General features: G+C 46.7%; 1 protein-coding gene across 1 annotated transcript; it reads right to left on the bottom strand.

Moving 5' to 3' along the window:
* Positions 1-14,601: 14,601 nt before the first annotated feature.
* Positions 14,602-18,458, bottom strand: LOC120699743 (probable polygalacturonase). Its single transcript, XM_039983803.1, has 6 exons — positions 18,250-18,458; positions 17,563-17,886; positions 16,458-16,578; positions 16,204-16,378; positions 16,018-16,088; positions 14,602-15,639 (listed from the first exon to the last, which is right to left on the bottom strand). Exons 1-6 carry the CDS (start codon positions 18,259-18,261, stop codon positions 14,969-14,971), a joined length of 1,374 nt encoding a protein of 457 aa, XP_039839737.1. The 5' UTR covers positions 18,262-18,458; the 3' UTR covers positions 14,602-14,968.
* Positions 18,459-21,487: the final 3,029 nt, after the last annotated feature.

Here is a 21,487-nt window from a genome sequence, read left to right as displayed (position 1 = left end):
ACCTTGAACTGCCCAGGGAGCAAGCACTACTCCACCGGACCTGGCTCTAGGCGACCATGGCAGGCGGTCTCCGCCGGAGCGAGCCACCGGAGTGGACTTGAGCGACCGTGGCGAGCGGTCTCCACCAGAGCGGGCCACCGGAGTGGACTTGGGGCGACCGTGGCGAGCGGTCTCCGCCGGAGCGGGCCACCGGAGTGGATTGTGGCGATCGTGGCGAGCGGTCTCCGCCGGAGCGGGCCACCGGAGTGGACTTGGAGCGACCGTGGCGAGCGGTCTCTGCCGGAGCGGGCCACCGGAGTGGACTTGGAACGACCGTGGCGAGCAGTCTCCGCCGGAGCAGGCCACCGGAGTGGACTTGGAGCGACCGTGGCGAGCGGTCTCCGCACGGAGCGGGCAACCGGAGTGGACTTGGAGCGACCGTGGCGAGCGGTCTCCGCCGGAGCGGGCCACCGGAGTGGACTTGGAGCGACCGTGGCGAGCGGTCTCCGCCGGAGCGGGCCACCGGAGTGGACTTGGATTGTTGCTGACGGTCCCATGAATTATGCCACCGGACTTTGCATCAAGGTGTAGGAAACCAGGCCTTATAATAGAAAGGAGCCCGGGACCTCTTGGGACAGCAGTCTCGGATACTAGGGAACCCGTTACAGGGTAGTGAAGTACGTAGGCTTAGGGTACATTACCAGGCTAAGCTACGCAGAACTTCTCTACCCCAGGATACGGGCACCACTTTTCCTGAGCAGGTCCCTAGAGGTCCGAACTGCCTTCCAGCTAGAAGGGGTGTCCCCACCTGACCACAAGCCAGTAACTCGATTTGGATCGTTAGCAACAAAAGAGAAACTCTGTTCGGGAGAAAGAAACATGCAAGCTGGACGGGCAAATGCCATTAAGTTAACGTAAAGATAGGACTAAGAAAGAAAATCTCCTTTATTACTTGATTCGTGGTGTACATCAGAGGTCGGGATTGCGAGGGCGGACCTCTACCGCTCTGGACCACTTGCTGGTGTCGCCTGTTTGCGCGATGAAGCCAGAGGTTGGGTTTACAAGGGCGGACCTTTACCGCTCTGGACCACACGTAGGCACCATATCATTACAAAGGAGAATCACACTCAATCCTATCTAGCGGTAACCTACAGCTGCCATTCGTAAGGCGTATACTTCCCTGCCGGAGTGGGACTGCCACCTTGGAGATTCCTCTACTGTTGGGGCGGAGGCGCCCTGGACGCACTTATACAGCGTCATCCAGCATCACCTCTGGAGCTTGCAGGACCCCCCCTTAGCTTAAGAACCGTTTCATGCTTAGTTTGCATGAGAACAACTTCTTTGGCTTTGAATGGGAGTGGTCCCGCCGTTGCCAGCTGCCACCGGAAGCCAGCCCGATGGCCGCCCTCAACGCGCTGAAACCAGCTTGACATCCTGGCGCAGCAGAAGGACGGGTGCTCACTTGGATGAGCACGGAGCATGGAGAAGTGCGGTAGTTCGCCGGCTTCGCCTTGGTGCTGGCACAGGGCCCCCGCGCCTGGCGATGGAGGCTGACGCCTGTCTGCAGCAGCTCCAAGGATGGCTTGAGCCGGGCGAGAGAGAGGGCGACAGACATCCTTCCGGCTCCAGGCTCCATCTTGAGAGGGAACCTCGAGCCGATGCTGTGTCGTCGCAGGAGACCCCGAGCGGTTGCTTGAGAGAAAACCTTGAGCCGACACTGGAATGGCGTAGGGCGACGCGCAGCAGGCGTCGCCCCTGCGCACCACTGTGCCGGCTCTGAGGTGTCGCAGTGGCGATGCACAGCAGACGTCGCTGCCATGCGCCACCGCACCGAGGATACTGCAGCTTTGGTGCTGGGGCATGCGGCGCAGGTGGCGCCGTGCCCTTCTTCATCTTCTCGTCGTTGTTGCAGAGGATGAGCTCAACCTCAGAGATGAGGAAGTGAGCGGAGACCTGACCGATGCTTGCGCGCTCCCCACGGATGGCGCTAGATGTCGTGGGCTTTTGGGGGTACCCACAGCCGGGTGGCGGAACGCACCCGCCTATTCTCTGAGGGGGAGTACTCGGGGAAGTGCCAAGCTATTAGGCCGATCTAGCTCGGGGGCAAGAACGCAAGAACACACGCGTTTAGAGTGGTTCGGGCCGCCGGAGCGTAATACACTACATCCACTGTGTGGTGTATTGCACTTGTATGAATGAGTCTATCCTCTACCCCGCCGGGCCCGGTCATCCTCTAGCGGGCGCCCCCCTTTTATAGTGCAAGGAGGACGCGTACACAGGTGTTGGATCCCGACAGCTGGACCCAACGGGGAGGTATACTATACTAAATAGACACTAATGGTGCTATAGTGATGGAGAATCTCTTGCCGGATACGCTTCACCGTCCTGTAGACTCTCTGACCGAGGGGGTCTTCTCCTTTTCCATCGGTGAGGCGCCCGTTGTGGCAGTGTAGGTTGCGGCGTAGACTGTTAGGTCTACCGTGTAGCCATTATGATACTCTGTCGCCGAGTTGTCGTGTCTAACTGGCGTAGTAGACTGACGCGCGTGGCGCAAGTGGTGCCAGCGGCTGTACTGTGCACCTTGGTAATGTGCGACCAACAGTACAGCCTGGCAAAAGCCTCCTCGGGCTCTGATGCGGCAGAGCGCACTTAACGTCTCCCGTATTGATTGCGGTAGGTGGGCAAGTCTTCCAGAGGAAGCTTGGCAGCCGCGCGCGTACCTGCGCCTGCGGACACGTGGCGGCTCCGGACCCCCTAGGCGGGGTGTCTGTTCCCTCCCTACTGAGGGGTCCGGGTAGCATATGGGGTCCGGAGCCGGCAGGGGTCCGGGACCCCCTGGGAGGTCCGGGGGCCCTAGCTGTTTTGGCTGAGGGCCACCTCCTCCGGGATACGTGGCGTCACCGGACCCTTCCCAAGCGGGGTGCGGGTCCGGGGCCGTTTGCCGAGAGAGCAAGGCTCAGGACCACAGGGGTCCGGTTGCTCGTCTGTCTGGGCGTAGTTAAGGATAACTACGAGGCTCTTGCCTTGACACAGCAAGAGGGGGTACCCCAGTCCTGGGGTACCGACAAATAGTATGCTACCAATATCAAATGCTACTGAATCAGTCCAACAAAGACCAATATATGTGGAATTTGAAGTTCCAAAGCCAGGGCTATATGTTACATTTGAAGAAATAATATCCCAAAAGATGGAAGCTAAAGTGGAAGGAGTTGGAATGTCATAGAAAAAATATACAGAAATAGATGAAGCTCTAAATAAGGCAAGGGCGATGCTTGGTGTCAACTATTATATTGAGCCCATAGCCAAAGAATATATACGAAAATTCAAGATGTCAAAAAACAAAGGTACTATGCAACAAAATACCCCAATCAATACCAAGGAAGAAGGATCAAATAAGCCTTCATATAAGAAAAGTTCTCAAAAGGAAATTGATCCCCTTGATGGTGAATATCTAGATTGGAAAATTATAGAGAAGTTTGAAAGCATAGCTCCCGAATGGAAGAAGGAAATAAAAAGACAAATTATACAAGAGCTCAAACAAGAATTGAAAAATCAAATACTAAATGAACTCAAGGAAGAAATGCAAGAAAAATTTAAATGCCTCAAAAAGGAATTCACTGATAAATATGATTTTCCAATGGTAGATGATGCCATGGAAGATGACAAAAATGAAGATAATATGGATGTTCGAGGCTATGGCCAGAATACCAAATAAAATCCAAACATCACAAAGGTACTTTAATATTACCAATATCAAATACTGTCGAATATTTGAAGGGCTGAAATATTTGAATTTGAAGTGAATATATACAGTCAAGCATTATAGAAAATATTTATCTGCACCGTTGGAGTTCTCAAGCTATAATTTTTGTCTTTAAGCAATAGTCCGTGGGAGCCTTAGAACCAGAATTATCTAAAGAAATAGCATGTTTGAATATATGGATACATCAGATATAGATACTCAAATAAAACACTATGAGCAAACTTTAAAAAATGTTAGAATATAATATGACAAGTCAATGATACATGAACGGTCCAAAATTAGAGAGAAAGAATTATACTTTATTAGAGAAATAGCTAGTCTAAAGAAGTTATAGAAAGATAAAATAGTTGCATGTACTCAGGAAAGAAACAATAGTTGCATAGAACCTAGAAAATATATTAGTATAAAAGCCCCCCCCCCTCCCCCCCCCCCAATAATCAATGATCCTAAGCCTACATGCACAGTTACAATCAATAACACTGCTGATTCCAAACCTGCATGCACAATAATAGAAGCTGACAAGATAGAAAATATAGAGTCGAATAGTTTAAGTGATGATGAATTAAATATGACTAATGATACACTAGATTTAAAATCTGAAATGATGAATCAAGTAGATTGTAAGCATGACTGGATAAGAGGCAAATGTTATTATAATTTAAAATGTTCTTTCTGCATATATTATCCAAGTCAAGACAATAGAGCTACATGCAGTGTATGCTTTAAGCAAGCATGCATAGAGTGTATAAAGTCAAAAAACTATAACTGAAGAATGGAAGTAGAATTAGAATCAGAAGAAAAGATACTAGCTAGTAGAGTTAGAACACTAGAAAATAGAATGAATAAATTTGAAGTAGAATTTGAGGAGTTAAAAAATAAAGTTGAATACAATAATATTAAGCAAAAGGGTGTGGTTATAGAAAATAATGAACAAATGATAACAATAAAAGATCATAAAGGTGACAAACTAATACAACTAAAAGATGCAATAACAAGTTTTGGTAATAAATATATAGTAAAGTTTCCATTCAAGGATATACTTGGTATAAGAATTCCTATAAAAATAGTTCTAAAGCCAAACATATCATATAAGCTTCTAGCGTTACTAGATACTGGTTGTACTAAGAATATAATCCATGACAAATACTTTGCAAAGTGTCCAGAGTTAGTAACAACCATAGATGATGATAAGGCAGAAGTATCTACAGATATGTCAGGAACTAAGAAGCTTCATAATCAAATAGCATATAATATTGATAAATATATTAATGGAACTAAGTATGTTATAGATGAAATTACAATAAGACCTGTCACTAATCAATGATAACATGATAATTGGTTTAAGATTTCTACAATATTCTATAAGTGGGTTAATATTAACTGAACAGGGAATAGCGTTCATACCCTATCATGATAGTGTTCCCTATATTTTAGAAGTGCAAAAAATTAGAAAATCTCCACAATGCTTGTAAATAAAAGATGAAGAATCTGAAGATAGTGAAATATTAGAACTTAGTGATAATATAGAAACATACTGTGTTAAAAGCTATAATAGAGAATGTATTGAGTTACAATCTTTTGCACCAAACTGGTATAGAGATATAAAATCTAAAAAGGATATAGAAAGAATAATACAAATACTAGAAGATATTCAAATAATTGATGAAATCCCAATGAAACATTGGGAAAAAATACTATAATCTGTAAAATAAATATTATTAATCCTGATTATATAATTAAAACTAGCCCAATAGAAGCCACTCCGAAAGATATAGAAGAGTTCAAAATGCATATTGAAGAGCTACTAAAGTTAGGAGCAATCAGAGAAAGTAGAAGCCCGCATAGATCAACAGCCTTTATAGTTAGAAACAATAATAAAATAACTAGAGGGAAGTCGAGAATGGTAATTAATTACAAAAGGCTAAATGATAATACAATAGATGATGCCTATAATATACCCAATAAGCAAGAATGGATTAATAGAATACAAGGTAGTAAATACTTCTCAAAATTTGACTTAAAAGCTGGTTTCTGGCAAGTAAAAATGACAGAAGAATCTATACCTTGGTGTGTGTGTGTGTGTGTAGCGGAATCACCAAAATTTATTGATTGATGACTCTAGAGACAGAATTACATACGCCTTCAGGCGCTGACAGAAACCACACCTTTCTACCTACCTCACAATAAACCGAACTTTCTAGCTAAAACATGAGCGTCTACATTAGAAGCTCGACCTTCATGAACAAATTTTGAAGAAACAAAAGCTCCGGCCCTGGCATTGATCTCCTGGACAATGTGTCCATAGGCTCCCATGCTCCCGCCCTTGATGTTCCTCACCACACTGAAGTTATCACAGGATAACCTGAACTTTCTGGCTGCAAGGTCGCTGGAAAGAGCAAGTCTCTCCCTGCAGGCTATTGCCTCCATCGATTCCGGGTCTGTAATACCCTGGATAATCAGCACTGATGCTTCTTGAAAATTTCCTGCTCCATCCCTCGCTATTAGAATAGGAATACCAGTTCCAAACTCAACCCAGCCCAGCCCATAAACTTGTCATTTGTGTCATTTAGGTCCACAAACTCTGAAGTTCATTCCTAGGTCCATAAACTTATCATTTTTGTCACCTAGGTCCATATCCTTTCATCTAGCCTTCATGCACTGCTATCGCACCAATATGAATCTACGTGATGCCCACATATTGATGGAGTTTCGCCAGAAGAGTGAAATAAATTTGAGCCCCAATTTTGAATTAAGAGCATAGGGAGAGGAGAGAGGATGGATGAAAGATTTATTTTGTAGGTTATTGATATGTATTAGGATTCAAAAGGGTTGATGGCTTGGGAAAGGTGGAATAGATTGTAGAGGGACTCCACAACATGTGTACCATGGTAGAGGATATTATATCCTCCATTGCGCGGGTGGCTGGATATGGTGGCCCTAGGTGTTGTGGCAAAAAATCTCGTGACGATATTAGACTTAGATCAACCTAGAGTGGTTCTCGGTGAGGGGTTAAAAGATATTCATGGACAGTGATATATGGGTGACCTTTGTGAGCGCATCTGTTGTGGCCACATGACTGGTGAAGTTCATGGATCGTCTCAGAAAAAAGATAAACTTCATAAACTAAAAATGCACTTTCGGAGTTTATGGATCTAAGTGACACAAATTATAAGTTTATAGACCCAAAAATATACTTTCAAATTTATGGACCTATGTTTTTAAAGTTTATGGAGCTAAGTGACACAAATTATAAGTTGATGGACCTAAAAATGCACTTTTGGAGTTCACAGATCTAAATGACACACCCTTACAAGTTGGTGGACCTCGAGTGTGTTTTACTCCAAAAAAAAAAAGTTGTATCTAGAAAGGAGTGTACACAACACTTTGTAAACGCCTTCCCAGGCAAGCTAGGCATCGAGTGTGTGCCACACGCCCACACTTTGTGAGATGTTGCTCCATAAATAAATCTTTAGGACCATCATCTCATGATGGCATCACCATATATGATAATGCCTTGTAGAGACGTCACGCTTTCTACGAATTAGATCCTCAAGGAAGAAGATGTTAGATAGGAAAATTTTGCCGCATCGATCGAGATGATTTTGGATGAATTCTTGTGTCTTCAAGCTGCTACGACGTGTGAGAACGTCTTTTCATAGATCTATTGGTCAGTCCATCTCAACTTGCTCTTGCTCATCCGTCACCTTGATTCCATCAATATTATTCATGAAAAGTATATTATGAAATCTTGATCTTTTGGATGGATTCATTTGTTTGCGTTTGCCTGTTTTTGCTGAAAGGAGAACAAGAAATGGTCAGACTTGGTAGATGGTCTGGCGCTCAAGGAGGCCCAACGGCAAATTGGTTTCAGTATGACGGGCTGCTCGGGCCCATAAGAAGCTTTCGGATGGGAGGCCACATAGGAGTTTTGCTGCTGTCAGGATATTATTTTTGATGTTTTACGTAATATTGTTACTCAGGCCTTGTTTGCGATAGGAGGTATCGCAAACTTTGACCAATAATAAGGTGTATTAAATAAAGGTAATTTATAAAACTAACTTCACAATCTTGCACTACTTCGCGAGATCATGTACAACAGTGATGGATGCATATCCAGAAACCTTTTTTTGCTTCATTCCGAAAAAATGTTTTGTAAATTACATCATTTTTGTGCAATCAGAATTCAGAAGATTGTGATGTGTACGTAGGATTCCATATCATCCTCACAAATAAACACAGTCGAACGAAACAGCACAAAGGATCTCACTTCCTTTGATTACTACTAGAATGTGTGTTCAATTCCGGTTGACAAAAAAATTTCGGACCTCACTAACAAACATGAAATATCAAAAATATGGATTAAATTCAAACAAATTCAGTTGGGGTTTTTAAAAATTTGGCATAAAATTTAACCAGTATGATATTAATTTCGGATTTTCCTGGAAAATTTTGCCGAAATTGTGAACATTACGCCAGGTATATGTTTCCTACGTGAGCTACTAGAATAGGAATATCAGTTCCAAACTAAAACCAACCCAATAAATATTTGACAGCCTGTTGTATTGATTGGTCTCACGCTACTAGGGGTCTAGTAAGCGTGCTTGGATTGCGGCGCCTACGATTCCCTGAGCAGGAGAGCATGCACCTGCATGTGTAGGCAAGCTGCATGTAGGTATGCGAAGCAGAAGCGCTTTCATTTCTTTTTCTTTATTTCCTTTTCTTTAATTCTCCTTTTGTATTATTTCCTTCATCCGTTCCCTTCCCTTTTCACTGGAATTTCCAATGTTCCGGTAGATAATTTCTCATTTCATTTTCTATGTTATTTATTTTTTATTTCTTCTAATATTTTCCTCCATTATTCTCTATTTTCTTTTTTCTGTGGATTAAGTCTATGGATCATTGATGCTGCAGATATAGTAATACTTAATATTTCTTTCCTTATGTTTTTTGTAGTTTGCGCCTTACTCCCTGTGTGCTATTTTTCATTTCATTCTTGTTTCTTATTTCCCTATTTAGTTAGCTGATAGACTTGTTTTTCCTTCCTTTTTTAGCCCTCATAACTTTTTTCTTCTTTTTTTCTATATTCATTTTGTATTCTTATTTTTAACTAAGATTTTTTTGGAATATGTTTCTCAAAATATTTTATTTTTATTTGATTTGTTGGTCGCTGAATACATTTTGCTCACACTTATAGAATAATTATACATTGGATTTGTGACTAAAAACATTTTCCCCGAAGCATATGCTCTACGCGCGCGTGTGTGAGAGACTGAGAGAGAGACATGGTACATGGTGAAAAAAAGGTGACTCACACTGACTCGATTAGTACGCATATATGCCTATAATTTTTTACGTACAAGTATTTATTCATATTTAACTAATTTTTTTCCAATGCCAAATTATTTGTTCTCGTTGTAGACTAAATTATTCGATGATGCTGACTCATTTGTCCGAGATATTCATTTTTCATTATTCATCCTGTATAATCAAATGTTTGAGATGTTCAATATCTTGTTCCTAACATATTATTATTTGTTTATTACAGTTAAATTTTTGTTCGTAAAAAATAATCATTTGTTTGTGTTTTTAAAATATTTGTTTCTAGTAGATAAAATTAGTTACTTAATATTAAGAAAAATGTGTTTATAAAATCTCGTGCAAACATAGTCAAGTATGATTTTGTTTTAAAGATCTAGTCACAAGAACGATAATGGTGTAACCCAAATTTAATTTGGATGCTTGATTTATTAGTTATAGCTTTTTAATTTCGAATTTGCACGTATGTGACTGATATCACCATTGTTATCCACTTCTGCATGCATGCATTTCTCTTATATTTTTTTAGGGGGTGGGGGTATTGAGAGGATGCACTTCTCTTACATGGAAACATGCGCTCTGCAAACAGTCTGTCTGTACTTTATTAATGGGCTAGGCCATCTAATATTCTGAAATTCTCGGGTGATGGTTGGTGCGTTTTTTTCATTTTTATATTTAAAAAAATAAAATTTCAAAAATATATGCCGAATAGAGAAATTTTCAAAAATGGGTGATTATCGCCCTCCTAATGGGCGACAGGGTGCCTGTCGCCCATCCAGTTGGTGACAGGACCTAAATGTAAAAAAATTATATTTAGGTCCTGACGTCCATGGCGCATTAAACAGTGAACTTGTAAAATTAATATAAAATCCAAAAAAATCAGAAAAATACAAAATCAACTGTTCTGGATTCTATGAAACAAGATCTACAACTTTTGTTACATAAAGTTTTTCATTTGATCAATGTATCTTACTCTATTTTAAATACCAGTTTAATACATTTTTATTTAAATAATTCATTTGGTCTAGTTGTGCTTAACTAAAATTTACCAAACTTTTTTTATAGCTCTTAGAAAATAAAATAATGGTACTGTAAAAGTTATGGCTTCTAAAACTCAGTATAGCAACATGGATAAATAACCCATTTAAACTAGACATATTGCAAGATCTAATTTAAAAACTTATTCTAAAAATGTTTTCTGGGCCTACCAATTTTGTACAAACATATGCTCCCCATATGCAACACTCTGGCCAAATATGACATGCATCCAAAGGATGGATCTTGAGATTTAAATAAAAGTGTATTAAACTAATATTTAAAATAGAGCAAGATACATTGATCAAATGAAAAACATTATGTAACAAAAGTTGTAGATCTAATTTCATAAAATCTAGAACAGTTGAGTTTGTATTTTTCTGATTTTTCTGAGATTTTATATCGATTTTACAAATTCACTGTTTAATGCGCCCTGGGCGCCAGGACCTAAATGTAAATGTTTTTATATTTAGATCATGTCGCCAACTGTATGGGCGACAGGCACCCTGTCGCCCATTAGGAGGGCGACATGCACCCATTTTTGAAAATTTCCCTATTCGGCATATATTTTTGAAAAATTTTTTAATATAAAAATGAAAAAAACGCGATGGTTGGTGGTACCCCACCCCACCCAGATGGCCTAACAAGGAAATTGTTTCTCTCTCTTTTAGAAAGTCTAGAACAACTCACTGAACCGATCATAAAAACTCAAGCGTGCATGGCTTTCAATCTGATTCATGTTTTTCCACACTTTATATGTACAGGTAGTTCTTTTAAAAAAAATTGTACCACTAATAAAAAAAATTAATTGGAGGCGGGCAAAAAACGTTTTCATAGGCGGACTGGGCAATCGAGGCATCGTCACGGTTAACAGAGTCATTAACGAGGCAGTTTCGTGCCCGCCTCGGTTAATCGAATTAAAAAACAAAAAAATAGAAAAATCCAATGGACAGGCCCAGCGAGCCCATCCACAGGCCCGCTGAGCCCATCACCACCGCTTGCACCGCCGTCGCGCCCGCTCGCCAGATCCGACCACCACAGGAGTGGATTCGACCTCCAGTGCCAGATCCAGTGAGCATGCTCGCGGATCTAGTCGGCGGTGGAAGATCCAGGCACGTGGAAGCTGAGGAGTGTGGTAGCAGTGGGGGCTTGCACGGCACATCCAGTCCGTCACCGGGGCGCTCCTCGACGCGCTGGGCCTGCCACGTCCAGCGCGACCTCCAAGCCCGCCAACACCCGGCGAGCCCTGCTGTCGTGCCCCACCGACGCCCGGTGAGCCTCGCTGCCGAGCCCCGCCAACGATCGGCGAGCCCCGCAGTCGTGCCCGGCCGCCGTCCGCCGAGCCACGTTGCACGCCCTACCACATTTGGCGCCCCACGCCATGTCCGCAGCCGCTGGAGAAGGCCGCCGGTGGCAGATCCGACCCACTGCGCCGTGCCCCCTCCACACTGAGGCCCAGGGCCGCGCCGAAGGAGGCCGCCGGCGGCAGACCCCCCCCCCCCCCCCCACCGCCCCCTCCATGCTGCGCCGGAGGAGCCCGCGCTTGGAGGCGGCTGGGCCGCAGTGGGAGCGGGTCCACCGCCCCCCCCCCCCTCCCCCCCTGGCGAGTCGAAGAGCCACCGCCGAGCCGCGTTGCGGAAGGGAGGGAGATAGAGAGGGAGAGAAGAAGGGAGAGGGAGGGAGAGAGTGGGTGGAGGCTGGTAGAGGCCTACAATTTTGTTTTTTTAGATCACATAGTACAACTCCGACACTCACAACGCACGCACACTCACACCCCTATGAACACACATACGCAAATCCTACCCCTATGAGCATTTTCGAAGACTGAGCCAGTAAATCCTCGAGATTGATGAAGTCACCACAGGCACCTCACTGTCGACGGGGACGTCGCCTACCACTGAATGCACAACACCGTTAAATCCTAGAATATTCACTATATACTCCTTTTCAACAATTGGGCTCATTGGGCCTCGTCTGGGCTTGGTCTATTAATCGAGACGGACTATTGTAAGGTGACCGACTCTGAAAATAGGACTATTAACCGAGATGGTTATTTTAATGTTGACTGCCTCGGTTAATCGATTTTTTTGACCGCCACAGTTAATAAAAATGACTGCCTCGGTTAATCGAAGGCATTAACCGAGGCAGTTTTTTAATGTGCCCACCTCCAAGGCAATTTTGTACTCCCTCCGTTCTAAATTATAAGACATTCTAACAATCTTGGAGAGTCAAAGTTTTTTATGTTTGACCAAATTTATATAATAGAATAATAATATTTATTATAAAAACTAAGTACCATTAGATTCTTTATTAGTTATATTTTCATAGTACATCAATTTGATATCATAAATTTTTATATTTCTCTCTATAATTTTGGTCAAACTTGAGATTGCTTTGACTCTCCAAGATTCTTGGGATGTCTTATAATTTGGAACGAAAGGAGTAGGAGTGTACACAACACTTTGCAAATGCCTTCCTGGGCAAGCTAGGCATCGAGTGTGTGCCACTCTTTGTGAGATGTTGCTCCATAAATAAATCTTTAGGACCATCATCTCATGATGGCATCACCATATATAATGTCTTGTAGTGACGTCACGCTTTCTATGAATTAGATCCTCAAGGAAGAAGATGTTAGCTAGGAAAATTTTGCAGCATCGATCGAGATGATGAAAGTGTGCTGCATACTATGTGATAAATGCGGCTGATCAGTGTAGTGCCAAACTCCACCACTATCTCACCATCATGCATGTCTCAGCTGAAAAGAGTGCACATCTTGATCACAATGTTGTCACGGTTTGATGAAAAATAGGCGTGTTATGGAGAAACCTCTTGATCTTCATGAGGCACTTAAAAAGTTAGCTGTGACAACATTGCTGACAATTGCGACAACTGTGATCACATTTCATAAAAAAGAACAAGGCACTTAGTAAGGTTCATTATCTGCAAGCTTGGATATATAGGAGTCGATCTGTGTGCAGTATCTTGCAAAGTGTGGCACATACACACACTCTCTGTTTGTAATGTGTACCGTACATTGTATATGAATTTTGCAAGGGGTATTTTTCATTGCTGAAACAGATCGACTCCATGGGAGGATTTTCATCCTGGATACATTGGTTGGTTCTAGGGGTAGTAATGAGTCATGATCCAAGTAGTCGCTTCACAATTCAAGTTGGCCCTTATATATTTTGAATTTAAAATTGTATAAGATAAGAGCCTAGCTCTTTTAGGATCCGAGCTTTAGATAATCTAAGTCAAGTTTTAAGGCTATGGCCCCTAGTTGGTTCGTCCGTTGGACCATCTGGAACTCTTCATCACGGCGTCGAGAATTTCTTGGATGCCTGCCGGCCGTTCCTGTGCTGCCCGTTGGTTTGGTCCCCGTATCTGTCATCGAGTTATCGGTCGGACGCATCATCACAATTCACAAACCTTGCCCCCACAAACCCATTTGCCAGCCTCTCCAATCCCATCTTCAAATAGAAAGTCCTTTCCCTTTCCTGTTTCCTCGCAAAGTATGTTTCAAAAAAAAACAAAAAGAAGAGTTTCCAAACGGGAAGTAAAAAAAAAATCGAGCGGTAGTTCTCATCATATCAGCTGTAAAACCCACTGAAGAAATTCTCATCTGTAAACCTGCGTTCCATCGTCCAAACAGGCACTTCACCTGATCAGTGATCACCTCAACCCCCAGCCCCCCGCGGTAAGCTATGATTGCATTCAACAAGGCCTGGATGCAGAGACATCTCAGACTCCTTTGGATGCATCTTTGCACTGAATCACTGGTACAACGACATGTTGCGTCACATGGATCAGCCTGCTGCAGTTCTTGACCAGCCTGGGCATCTGGCATCCAATGATATCCTCCCCTCTTCTGTCTTTTCACACAACATTTTGTTCCCTGCTCACCACTCGGGAAACACAGTGCAGCTTCAGGCCTCCAGCAGCAACTGCTGCAAGAATCACACTCACTGCAGTACAAACCCCTTTTTTTAATTTCACATGGCATTCTGGCACCAGAAGGTTACTACCGCTGCAGTATGCAGGATTCAGCATTGACAGATCGCAGCAGGCTTGCACATGCTGCTGAGTTCAGGCCAGATGAGTACAAGGAAAACACCAGCATCACCACCAGCTAATCATCAGTGCTAGGCTGCTAGCAGCCATCTCTGCCGATGCTGTGGTTCATCATCTCCCATTTTGCAGCTAACAGGGGAGAGCAGATGCAGATGCAGCTGGAGCATGAGCTTGCACAAATGGCGACCCGGATGCGGAGCCAGCTCACCGGACCACAGCACCGCGACATAGCGAAACCAATGAGTCTCCCTCCAGGAGGGCAACCTGGAGGGAGGCCATCAACGTCGGTCCCAACAAACTCCATCTACACCAATTTATTTGGCAGCAAGGAGCGGCCATGGCTGGCCTACAGGGGCGCCAGCCTGTGCATCTCAGGATAGCATGTGAGGTGTTGCTGTATTGGAAGGATGCCCCCACAGGGTGATGGGATGTACAGGGGTGCCTGGATCATGAAACTCATGATGTGTTTATTTTTTACCACCAAATCTGACAACTGTATGAAGCAACTCTCCGGACTCACCCGACTCAACCCCCTACCACAAAAATTTTTCTTACAGATTGAATGAAGAAATTTTAACTGTACAAGCAAATCAACAGCTCGATGCCGATTGATCACCCGACGGACTTGCTCCTCAAGAAGGCGATGCGGAATGTATTCTGAGCCTTGAAGCTGATTGTAGGAACGATGAATGATCCCTTGACGGCACGCCCTGGCTTGAAAGAATTTGGAGGAAAAGGCTAGATGTCTCTGAATTGTACAGGGACTGAAACAGGGTAAGGATGAACACTTTGTACTCTATGCATTTATGCTACTGCGATGGCATGGTAGCTAGGGAGGGCAGAGCAGATGGAGGAGTTTGAAGGTGTAGTCCGGAGATCTAAGCAAGGCTCAGGAAGTACCAGCTTGGAGTATCCAGAAACATTGGAGCAAGACCAGGAGGTGGAATTGGCCGAATCGGCTAGGGAAAAATTGATATTGGAGAGGCATATTCCGGTGAATGGATCGCCAGTGATTCCTGACAAAACGCCGGCGACCGAGATTTTTGTTCCAGTCATGTTCTTCAGGGTAATTCGATTAATCAGTGGGAGTGCAGCTGGATCAAAATGGTCATCTGGGTGACTTGACCAAGAACCGGTGAATGCAATGGCAACATTAACATCTTCCATTTGGACGTCTGAAATTACGGTATCTCTTATATAGCCTCCGCGGCCTTGTGCAGTCTTGAAGAAGATGCCTTTGGATGAACCGTGGATTCGGAGGTGATCGGCATGAATATCTGAGATCCCACCAGACATCTCGCTCCCAAATGCAAGGGCAGCACCCAACGGGGATTGCAGATTCACTCTTCTAATGTGAATGTCTGAAGTTGGCCTTCCGAAAGTAATGCCATAGTTGTCCCACCCACTTTTTAATGAGATGGCATCATGGCTAACGCTGATGTTGCTATCTTCGATGCACATATTTGAGCTTGAATCTACAGAAAGAACAGGGCAGGAATGAGTGAAGAAATTTAAGCCATGGTTCTACGGCAGATCACCCTAGGTAATGAGTAGAACTATAAAACATAGAATATGTCGGAAATAACCAGTTAACCACCCTTGCTGTTTCCATCATGGATAGCATCAATATTGCTTCCATTTAAAATCAGTTGAACTCACTATCTCCTGAAATAATAACTAAAATACGCATAACTACAACTGAAACTTGGCAGTGAAACATGTCTTAATTGTGACAATAATCTATAAGCACAGATAAAAACTAGTATGCACATCCAACCAAAAGCTAACAGATGATTCATGTACTTGGATTCAATGTAAAGTAAGGAATGCATGGTGATCAAATCCAGTATTACCTGGAACGATTCCATGATTAAGTGGAGCATCCAATGAAGTCTGAATTGTGATATTATTGAGCACAACATTCCTGGTGGAAAAATAACAATAGCATGTCAGTAAATAATTTTGGGCAATTTGTGCCTCTAAACATTAAACAGAAAGGAGAAGAGCAAATTATACATTTGCAAATGATGTTAGCATACCTGCAATACACTGGATGTATACTCCATGCAGGGGAATTTAAGAATGTTATATTTGAAATAACAATTTGTTCAGAATCCACAAACTCCACAAGATGAGGACGGCTATAGTTCAACTTATTTGAGCGAAACCAGTTCCACCATGTGGAACCCTGGCCATCAATGATTCCATTATTCCCTGTAATAAGTGTATTTTAAGTAGACTAAACAAACAATAGCAGTTAAAACCTGGATATGTCTCAGAAGATTGTATTTACCAGTAATTACAACATCAGTTAGATTCAGCCCATTTATTAAGCTACGATGTCTCAGACCTGGAAGATCCATTCCCCGTCCATATGATGGCAAAGGTTCCGCAACAGGCCACTGTGACACCTCCTGTAGTGAAAAGACAAGTGGATACAGTTAACTCAGATATTTCTTTTACAGTAAGTAGAGCATCAATTTTCATAGCTATAAGATAGGAACCAAATGTGTGCACAAAGATGGGTCCTTTTAACTGCTTAAAGATTGCATCGCCTGAAAAAGATATCAGACTGCTCATTCTGAACATTTCAAAGATCAGGAGGATGCATTGCAATGGAACAAAAACTAAAATGCCATCACCACGTAGGAAATATAATATATATTACAGACAAACAATCCCAATCAGACCAGTACAACTACAACCAATTGAGGTAAGATTACAGAAAGCAGCTTGACTTCAAAACAATGCAAATGTTATTTGTCTTTCCTTAGCTACTGCCCTCACATCGATAGCTATGTGTCACCATCCAATACTCCTGTCGAAAAGGCATAGCTGCAAAGTGGCATATCACTACTCTAGTGTTTACTGCACTAGCAATGACCCCAAAAGAATATGGAATGATGTAGTACTCCCTTCTTGGATATATGCATGACCAATATAAGTGCGTTACTCATGAGAAAAATGTTTCCCAGATCAAAATGTAGACATAGGAGCGTCGCATACGACAATTAAACATGTTAAAAATCACTCCATCAGGACGTCTTCCACCAACCATATCCAAACAAACAAATGATGACATGAGCTGGCCACTAGCGCTATTCCGAGTCGCTAGCAACCCTCAATGCAAATGCAATCGAAAACGACAGGTAAACCAGAACTCATGCAACAATACCCCATCTATTGAGCCTATGTGCATCTCCATCAAGTAGGCGAATTGATGGCCAAACCAACATGCCAAACACCTACTGCCGACGTGAAACAGAAATAGTAGGTGTCTTACAGTAATCTATGGAATTGAAGTCCACTTCACTTCATCCATCCAACCAATGGCGTCGCAAAATGCTCATGATGAATAAAAGAGAATTGTCGATTCGGCCAAAATGCGGTGGACAAACCTGTGTGCCGACGATGACGGCACCACTCTCCAGGAAGAGGGTGAGGTGGCTGGTGAGGTTGAAGCTGCCGGTGAGCCACCGTCCCTTGGGCACGTACAGCTGCGCGCCGCCCTTGTCGGCGAAGGACCGCACGTAGAAGACGGCGTTCTGGAAGGGCACCGTGTTGAGGGTGACGCCGTCGCCGACGGCCCCGAACTCGGTGATCGTCACGCTGTGCGGCCGCGGCGGCGCGCTCCGGCCGCGACGCGCGCACCGCGGCTCCGCCTCCGCCCGGGCGATGACGAGGACCCCCACCGCCACCGCCACCGCCAATGCCAGAGCCACCTGCAGCCACCCCAGCAGCACAAGCACAGCGACCAGTCAGTACTCAGCCCCACCACCGTTCCCATGAATCCAGCACGAAAGCTCCACACTCCCAGATCAACCAAACCAACGAAACGAGCGAGAACAGCTCGCCCAATCGCAAGATCTCACGGGGAGCCGCGGAACAGGAAGATCCGGATTTGGGGGGGAGGCAAAGCAGAGCAAATCGAGAGCCGGGCATCCCCCAAGCTCCTCGCAGCACCAAACACCAATCCCAGGCAACCCGTTTCACCGGCGGCCGCGGCGAGCAAGAAAAGAGGCTCCTTTGCGCGAGGGGGAGGAACCCACCGAGAATTCAACGAGACAGTGATCAGACATACTTACTAGCCTCGCCATGAGTTCCCCCCCTTTGCGGCGGAAGGGGGGAGCGCTGAGCGGCGAATCAGGGCGGGAGGGTCGGGGAAGACGAGGCTCCGGGCACGCGCTGGAGGAAGGGGGCGAGGAATTCGCCTGGGATTGGAGGAGAGAGGAGTTGCCGCAGGGGAGAGAGAGAGAGAGATAGAGAGGGGGGAGGAGAGAGAACGAGTAGAGAGAGGGGGTGATGAGGAAGCTTAAGAGCAGGGAGGTTTTCGCTGTGCTTAGGTTACAGCTTGGCTCATGAAAGGGCCCTGCCATGTCCTACCACAATATTTGTACATTTCTAGTTCTAACATATTGCTTACCGCAATAAGTTTGAGGATAATAATTTGTTGTTGATGGTAGCGTAATATGGTTTTACATGTACGGATTATAGTTAGACACGATAAAGAAGCTATTGGCTATTTCCTAAGTGATGAGGATAATAAGCTATTGGCTCATGAAAGCTAAGCTATTGGCATGTTCTAAGCTATTGGTTGGAAAATAAATAAATGAAGAGAAATGGCGTATACAACACAAGTGAGAATGAAAATAGATAGGCTCGATATTTACAAGCGCGAGTTTTGTTATCCTTGATGTTACAATCCTTCCTTCCTAGATTACATCCAACCACAACAAATTACACCGAATGGTTATAGTTTTTTTAGAACACCGCGACCTTTAAGGTACGCAAATCTTCCCCCAAATAAACTCCGGTGTTCACACAATAACACTAGACCTCATCAGCAGGGGCGGATACAGGAGGGGGCTAGGGGGCTCAAGCCCCCCCTAAGCTCCCCTAATTACACGTAAAACACTGTAGCAAGACCTCAAAATCACCATTAAATCTTCACACAAATCAACATCTCTATTGTTTCAGCCCCCCTTGCCTCCAATCCTGCATCCGCCACTGCTCATCATAGATTTCCCTTGAGAAATGGCAATCTTACCATCTCCATTTCAATGGACAAGAAAAAGGAGCCACGATCCCCCAAGCAAGTGGTGGCAAAGAGCGAGGACACACGGTGGGTAACGCAGGGGTAAGGAGAACCGCGGCACAACACAGGAGGACTTTACAACACATGTTGTATCCTGCCATGTGACTCAATCCCTGTCCGGCCGCACGGCTCGCCGGACGGTCACACACCCCGTCGTCATTGGCCGCCGCCGGTGAGCGCTGAGTTGGACGGAACGGAGAGCACGCATGTGAGACACAACTGGATCCCCCGGCCGGCCCGGTTGTGCTGAGTTGTGTGCTTACAGCCAGGGATCCCTCCTGTCCATTTTGGATGCTGTCCACTCTTCGAAATAATGCCACGTGCTGTGTCTTGCTGAGTGCAGGGCTAGCTAGCTAAGCGCCCAATCCAATCATTTGGGCGACGCCACTGCGAGGGTGGCGGCGGCGCGCCGCCGGCGGCTGCGTTCCCCGGTGGGCCGGCGGCGGAGGAGCGGGGGTCTCGGACGGGCCGGGCCGGACACGTTGATCAGCTGGGCTCGTTGGATAATAATATAGCTTAACAGGCGGCCCAACTGGCCCAACAAAAGAAAGGCCCATTCCCTCTTCCTCTGCTTCTTCCCCGCCTCCGACGAAATGGCGGGGAGTCAGGCGCGCGCGTGCGCGTGCGCCAACCGGACTCCGGAGTCCGGTGGTCAAGGGTCAAGAGGGAGTACTAGGATTGGAGCCGTGGCCCTGCGGTTAATTAATCCGGAACGATCCGTGTCGGGGTTGGCTTGGGTCTCCTCCGGCGGGGAGACTCTAGGCCGACTCCGACTGCGACACAGCCCTCCCGCCGGGCGATCAGACGCCATGTAGCGGCAGGAAATCGTGTCCGGCGAGCCAGTAGCATTTTAAATGGAGGTGTTTTAGGTCTCGTGCCTCGTCTTCTCCCCCGTCCCACGACCGACCGGCCGGCCGACCGATCGATCGCCGCCGTCCTGCCCTCCCCCTGTTCGTCATTTTCCGACGGGATCGTTGTTCCATCTGCTGGGTTTGATTTCTTCGCCGGCGTCATGGCCGAGGAGGAATCCTTGGGGGACCAGCAGAAGCCGCCGCCGGGCGAGGCGGCGGCCATGGTGAGGTACCCGGTGGCGGAGGTCGCCGAGGCCGTCGCCTTCCTCGGGGAGATCGAGGCGGGGCTCGTGGGGGATCCGGGCGTCCGGGACGAGCTGCTCGGCCTCCTCGGCAGATTCGGAGAGGGCCGCGTCGACGCGCGCTTCGTCAGGTCCCGCGCGGCGGGGCTCCTCCGGGAACACCCCGACGTGCTCGACCGGTTCGCCGCCTTCCTCAGCGGGGCGAGGGCTCCCGTCCCTGTCCCCGCGGAAGGCATCGCCGCGACGAGGCCGCGGCGGAGCAGCACGCGCTGGAGCGGAAGGGGCAGCCGGCGCCGGTCCGTGCCGGCGGAGGCGGGGCCGGACGTGGCGGGCGTCGGCCACGCGCTGCCCCTCAAGAGCGGAGCGGCCGGCGCCAGCACGAGCGACGACCCCCGGCTCCGAGAGGGCCTCGCGTTCCAGCGCCGGGTGAAGGAAGAAGCGGGCTCCGAGATCTTGGGCAAGTTCCTCTCCGTGCTGCACGCCGGCGACACGTACGCCGACGAGGTCCACTCCCGCGTCGGGGAAGCGTTCGGCCCGGCACACGACGGCCTGCTCCGGGAGTTCGCCGGCACGTTCCTCCCGGGGCTGGAGGAGTGGGAGGCGCACCAAGCGCGTCGCCTGGCGCGGCAGCAGCGCAGGGCCGCCGCCGCCGGCAGGAAGATACCTCCCGCCGACGGCGCCGCCCTGTGCGCCGGTGAGAGCTCGGGCGCCGGGGCCGCGACGCGGAGCGAGTTCGATCGTGACGTCGCGTGCACAGCCGTCAAGAAGAAGCGGCACACCGACGATGGCGACCGCCGGGGCCACGCGCTCCGCGTCGGCGAATGCTCCGGCGTCGCGCGGGGCCATGGCCACGGCCACGACCACGACGACTACGCCCCGCGGTGCAGGACCAAGAAGCCCCGCGCCGACGACGGCGGCGGCGTCAGCCGCGGCGAGCCCTCGGTCCTCGACGCCGGCGACCACGGTCTCGGCGACAAGAAGAAGCCACGCAGGCGCGCCCCGAACGGCGGCGAAGGCTCCAGCGCCGCGGCGGCGAGCCCCGGGGACGACAAGTTGTTCCGCCAGTTCCGGGAGATGTGGGTGTTCAGCACCCACTACTCGACGCTGGTGGACACGATGGCGCGCGCGGAGGAGC

The sequence above is a fragment of the Panicum virgatum genome, chromosome 3K (assembly GCF_016808335.1).
Source record: "Panicum virgatum strain AP13 chromosome 3K, P.virgatum_v5, whole genome shotgun sequence".
NCBI classification, from domain to species: Eukaryota; Viridiplantae; Streptophyta; class Magnoliopsida; order Poales; family Poaceae; genus Panicum; species Panicum virgatum.
The sequence above is the reverse complement of the archived record's forward strand: the minus strand, read 5'-3'. Positions and strand labels throughout refer to the sequence as shown.